The sequence below is a fragment of the Zingiber officinale genome, chromosome 2A (assembly GCF_018446385.1).
Source record: "Zingiber officinale cultivar Zhangliang chromosome 2A, Zo_v1.1, whole genome shotgun sequence".
Lineage (NCBI taxonomy): Eukaryota > Viridiplantae > Streptophyta > Magnoliopsida > Zingiberales > Zingiberaceae > Zingiber > Zingiber officinale.
This window is the reverse complement of record NC_055988.1, coordinates 125,705,370-125,711,488: the sequence shown is the minus strand read 5'-3', so window position 1 is coordinate 125,711,488 and position 6,119 is coordinate 125,705,370. Positions and strand designations below refer to the sequence as shown.

At 44.7% G+C, this 6,119-nt stretch overlaps 1 protein-coding gene across 1 annotated transcript; it reads right to left on the bottom strand.

Annotated features, from left to right (window-relative positions):
* Positions 1-3,161: 3,161 nt before the first annotated feature.
* Positions 3,162-5,674, bottom strand: LOC122042230 (LEAF RUST 10 DISEASE-RESISTANCE LOCUS RECEPTOR-LIKE PROTEIN KINASE-like 1.2). Its single transcript, XM_042602240.1, has 3 exons — positions 4,632-5,674; positions 4,303-4,545; positions 3,162-4,211 (listed from the first exon to the last, which is right to left on the bottom strand). Exons 1-3 carry the CDS (start codon positions 5,455-5,457, stop codon positions 3,274-3,276), a joined length of 2,007 nt encoding a protein of 668 aa, XP_042458174.1. The 5' UTR covers positions 5,458-5,674; the 3' UTR covers positions 3,162-3,273.
* Between the last annotated feature and the right edge of the window lie 445 nt (positions 5,675-6,119).

The following is a 6,119-nucleotide window of genomic DNA, read 5'->3' as shown; positions in this document are numbered from 1 at the left end:
AGAACAATCAAATCATAAGGAAAAGAAAAATAAAAGAACACAACATCGAAAACTAATTCGAAATACTAGAATCACATGCCTCTTGTATTTGGTATTTTTACAAAGAAATAAAACTAGTATGATGCGGAAATTAAATACTAGTATACCTTTTATTTTGCAAACAAAAACCTCTAGGTCTTCTACCGTATTCCTCTTCTAACCTCGGACGTTGTGTGGGCAACGATCTTCCGAGATGAGGAACCACCAAAGCACCTTCTTCTCCTCCTTGCAAGGTTCGACCACAACAAGAGCACCTCCAAGGATGAAAAGAAACCACTACCAATGCTCCAAGGGATGCAAGCTTTCTCTCCTTCTTCTCCAAGCTAAAATCCGGCCACATCTTGATCTCCAAGAGAGAAGAGAGTTTCGGCCACAATGATGGAGAGAAGAGAAAGGGAAGAGGCCGACCACACCAAGGAAGAAAAGAAGGAGAAAATAATAGAGGTTGTTCACCTTGAAGGCACCCAAAACCCCCTCTTTTATAATCCTTTAGCCTTGGCAAATAAGGAAAATTTAATAAAAACTTTCTTAACTTTATTGTCATTGAAAAGGAAAATTTAATTAATTAAAAATTAAAATCCTTTTCTTAGTGTATATGGCCGGCCACCTTATGGAGAGCAAACAAGGCAATTTTCAATCAACAATTAAAATTCCTTATTTGTCTTCGGAAATTTTAAAAAATAAAATTTCCCTTTAAAATCTCTTTGATAAAAAGAAATTTCTATAATTTTAATTTTTCAACATGTGAATAATTTACAAAGAAGAAAAATAAAATATCCTTCCAATCTACAAATAAGGAAAGAGATTTAATCTCTTTCTTTAATCTTTTGTAGAAACTTATAAAAGAGATATTTTAATTTTTAATCTCTCCAATAAATTATATCTTCCACATAAGAAAAATTTTAAATTAAAATTCTTTTCTAATTTAATAGGGTCGGCCACCTAAGCTTGGGTTCAAGCTAGGGTCGGCCACCCATGGACCAAGGTTTGGCTCGCCCTAGCTTGGTTCTCAAGCTAGCTTGGTCGGCCCCTACACCATGGGTATGAAGGTGGGTATAGGTGGGTATAGTACTCTATAACTAAGATGCTACGATAGGGACCGAGAGGAGGAATTGATTTTGGTCTCCCGATACAATTAAGCATCCCGTTTTCGCCCCGAACACACAACTTAATTTTATCAATAATAATTCATTCCACTAGATAACTATTATTGAACTACCATACCAATCCCAAATTATATTTTTGGGCTCTTTCTTATTATGAGTGTGTTAGTCTCCCTGTGTTTAAGATATCGAATGTCCATTAATTAAGTGAGTTACTGACAACTCATTTAATTAATATCTTAGTCCAAGAATAGTACCACTCAACCTTATCGTCATGTCGAACTAAATCCACCTGCAGGTTTTAATATGACAATCCTTATGAGCTCTTCTTGGGGGCGTTATCAACCTAGATCACTAGGACACAGTTTCCTTCTATAATCAACAACACACACTATAAGTGATATCATTTCCCAACTTATTGGGCTTATTGATTTATCAAACTAAATCTCACCCATTAATAAATTAAAGAAATAAATATCAAATATATGTGCTTGTTATTATATTAGGATTAAGAGCACACACTTCCATAATAACTGAGGTCTTTGTTCTTTTATAAAGTCAGTATAAAAGAAACGACCTCTGATGGTCCTACTCAATACACTCTAAGTGTACTAGTGTAATTATACAGTTAAGATAAACTAATACCTAATTACACTACGACCTTCCAATGGTTTGTTCCTTTCCATTTTGGTCGTGAGCTACTGTTTATAATTTATAAGGTACTGATAACATTATCTTCTGTATGTGACACCACATACTATGTTATTTACAATATAAATTAATTGAACAACTACAAACAAATGTAGATAATTTGACCAAATGTGATTCTTTATTCAAAATAAATGTTTACAAAAGCTTAGGCTTTCAGTATACACTCTAACAATACAAGCCATGGATAGCAGCAAACGGTAAAGGGGGCAGGACACAGACCCAACGTACAGGTCCGGACATACAAGCCATAGATAGCAGCGAACAGTAAACAGGTCTAGACACAGACCCAACACACGGATCGGGACATACAAGTCAGGGATAATAGTATATAAAAGCAGGGCGGGTACAGATCTCGGAAGGCAGACTCCGCGTCCAGACGTTACAAGACGAACAAGCCAAGGAATCGTAACCAATTGTCAGAGAATGTTAGAGAGTAATTAGCATGTCAGGGAATATTCTTACAGGCAAGGCTCATTACCCCTTTTGATTCCATCACCAGCCTATGAAAAGGTGCCACCTGTCATCCACTGCCAGACACAACCTGACTGTCGGCATTCCCTGACATCCGTCAGATCTAGAAACTTCCGTTGCAGTATAAAAAGGGAGGTTTTATCCCTTGTGCAGGTACGCTCACTCGTCATTTTTCACTAGTCTTTACTTTAAGTCCTTGCTCTCTGTGATTTCTGGGGTAAAAGTACCTGACTTGAGCGTCGGAGGGCCTGACCCGGGGACTTTTTCCCTGGTTTCTGGTCTCTAACGACTGAGTGGACTCGTCTGAGTGTGCGCAGAGCGACAGCGTCATCGTCCTGATCATCTCTCTCCGCCAGCCGTCCGTGCGAACCTTTCCAGAGGGGCACCCGATAGATTCAACTCTCCAGCGACTTTCCGTCAGCCTTCCACACAACAAGGCCCGTCTTCATCCGACTCAGCTTCCGGACGGGATCACACATGAAATTCAAATCTTTAATTTGAAATAAAAAAACTTACTTCACCATCGGGGACACACTGACACTCTTGCGACTGGAGTCACCTTCCGCCAAAGAATCAACGAAGTTAATGTCATCCTCCGAAAGTGCACATTCTCTTCCTCTCATGACCAACTTCTTCGACTCATCGGGCTTTACCTCTAATAATAACAAGAAACTCAAAAAAGAGAACAAATGATGAAACATTACAACGCAACGACGTAGAAATCATGAAAAAAGAATTAATGAAATTAGAATGGAATGGTGAAGAAAGATCATCCTCGGTGTCCTTTTTAAAATTGATGGAATTGACATATATATATATATATATATATATATATATATATATATATATATAAAAGTAAGATCGAATTTGAGCAAGTTTCAACCGCTTGATCGGTTCTCCCTCTGTTTTCAATCAAATTCTGATTGATTCTTGCGATCGATCCAATCGTTCACTGGCTAGCGCAAGACGCAGTGGATGGACTCACCCACTTTCCGGCGACTGTGTCCGGCGAGCACATCGCGACGTTGTGCATCAAACTTGCATCATCTCGCAGCCAATTAGCAGCGTCCTCTGCCTTGTCGCCGGAATCGCACGCCGCGTTTTCTATCGCCACCAGTCCCTCGAGCACTTCGTTGACGGCCGGCCTCCTGTCTCCGTCCGACTGCAAGCACCTGAACGCCAACTCCGCCACCATGGCGATCCTCATCCTCGCCGCCGCGTCCGACGTCCGCCAGAGCTCGGGATCGACCAAATCGACCAGCTCGTGGTTCTGGATCTTAGCGATCGCCATGTTAGCCAAGTGGACCTCGATCTTTTCTCTCCGGAGGTCGATCGCCGGCTTCGACGATATGAGCTCCACCAGCACCACCCCGAAGCTGTAGACGTCGCTCTTGCCGGTGAGCTGGAAACACTGGTAGTACTCAGGGTCGACGTACCCCGGCGTCCCCTGCGGGGCGGTGGAGACGTGCGTCGCGTCTGCCGGAAACAGGCGCGAGAGCCCGAAATCCGCCACTTTGACACGGAAGCCGTCGTCGAGCAGGATGTTGGTGGTCTTGACGTCGCGGTGTATGATCGGAGGGTCGATGGCGTGGAGGTACGCAAGCGCGTCGGCCGTCTCGATGGCAATCCGCAGGCGCATCGGCCAAGTGAGAATCCGCTCGGCGGCGCGACAGCCGTGGAGGTGGTCGGCGACTGTGCCGTTCGGTACGAACTCATAAACGAGGACGAGTTCACGGCTGCGATGCGAGGTCGAACCGTAGAGGCTGACGAGGAACTGGTGGCGGAGAAGGGAGAGGATCTTGACCTCGTTCATGAACTGCTCCACCTTCTTATAGTTCTTCCCGTACAATCGCTTGACGGCGACCGTCCGACCATCTCGGAGTTTCCCTAAATAGCAAAATTAAGGAAAGAACAAGATTCAGCCGACGGCCGGCGTAAATATTTGTTCAATTAAGCAGCACTCAGATTAGAAACCCACCTTTATACACTATGCCAAAGCCTCCATCTCCGAGTTCTCTCGAGGAATCGAAGCAATCGGTGGCCTCCACGAGCTCATCGTAGGAGAAGACATGCGTCTGGAAGTGATCTTGGATTTCAGAATCCTTCAATGAAGAAGAAATATTTCTATTGAGCGTTGAGTTTCTTTGGGATTTCGTGAATCTCCAAACGAGGAAGATGGCGGTGAACGTGAAAGCGAGGAATCCGGCAGATCCAGAAGTAACTGTATCAGAAGAGAATATATCGATCGTCAACGAAAAACCAGGCTTGAGATGGGATTAGGGGGGTTCGAGCAAGAGCTTCCCTTACCCGCTGCTAACAATATCCTATGCGAATTCTTCTTCCCTGCAGATATATTCTCACTGCTGCAACTTCCGAGATGGACTCCATTGGGGCAGATGCAGATACTGCCCTGCCACGTCGAGGTGTTGTTGGCGTCGTAGCCACACCGGCCGCCGCTGGCGGCGCACTTGCTGCAATTCCTCGCAGTATAATTCGCCATCCAGCCTGCCCGCAGCAGGGCGGAGTAGTTGCTGCCGGCGCTGATGTTCGAGTCGCCCATCACCGGCACCACGCCGACGGTGCAGTTCGGGTCCGGCGAGAGCGTGCGAGCTGGGTCATACTCGCCGCCGAACAGGACCCGGGTATTGAACCGGGGACAGGACATGTTCTGGTAGCTCCTCGGGATGGCGCTTTCCGACCCGGAGCAGTTGTAGAGGAAGAAGATCCGCTTGTTGGAGTGGCTGACATTGAAGGGGAAGAGCCCGGAGGTGTTTGTGCCGAGGAGGAAGGCGCAGGGATCGTTGGCATCGCCGAGAGTGAAGTGGACGGAGCTGTTGTAGTAGAAAATCCGGAGCACGTAAAATTTGATGTTGAGGACGGTGAGGAAGAGGGCGCCGGTGTCGTTGAGGCAAGTGAGGGCGAACGCCGGAGGGCCGCAGTAACTCGGTTGCCGATCGATGATCCAGAACGGGAACCTGACCTCCTGGCCGCCGCATAGCCGGGGAGCGCAGTCGTCGTAGCGGGGCGTGGCGGATTCCGGCGCTGCTCGTTGCAGAGAGGAAAGGAGCAAGAACAGGGCAGGGATCCAGAGCTTCCTCCTGGTCAGCCACATAGTGATTCTCTCTCTGATCATCTTCTTCTTCTTCTGCCCCCTCCCCTAGTTCAATTATGTAAGTTTGAGATGAACTTTCAAAAGGGGAAAGGTGTTCCGTTAACTTTAGATTCGGTTCACGGCGATGACATTGGATTTGGATGGAGCTCGATCGAATCCTCGCGGAATTGGAGATGTGGTCGATTGGAATTTTGGATGAAGTGAGTGGTGGAAGGCGAAAGACAAGTCGATTCGTGCCGAGAGATGGACGGGATAAAAAAAATTGCTAGGATGGGACGGGAGAGAGAGGGGGTATTAGAATTTGACTTTGAATGGAGTTTTGCTTGTCGAATTTGGAAACCCTTGGGCGATCTCAGCGCCGACATATTGCTGTTGACTTTGAATTACTTTTGGCTTTGAGGGACGATAACGTCGTGTTGACTGGCCTCATGTATCATAACGGCAGTATGATGCTGTTTTTTCTAACCTTTTTTATCGCTATTTTAAAAAATTATTAAAAGAATATTAATAACAATTTGGGTCAAATTTAATACAATATAACGTAATTTGACAAATTATTTTAAAAATAAAATAATTTTGGTCTAATTGCTTAATTTTATTTAGTTTTAGACTAAAACTACTCTATCTTATAATAAATTTTTTTACTCTAATTATTGATCTTCTCTTAAATGGGAAAAATAGAG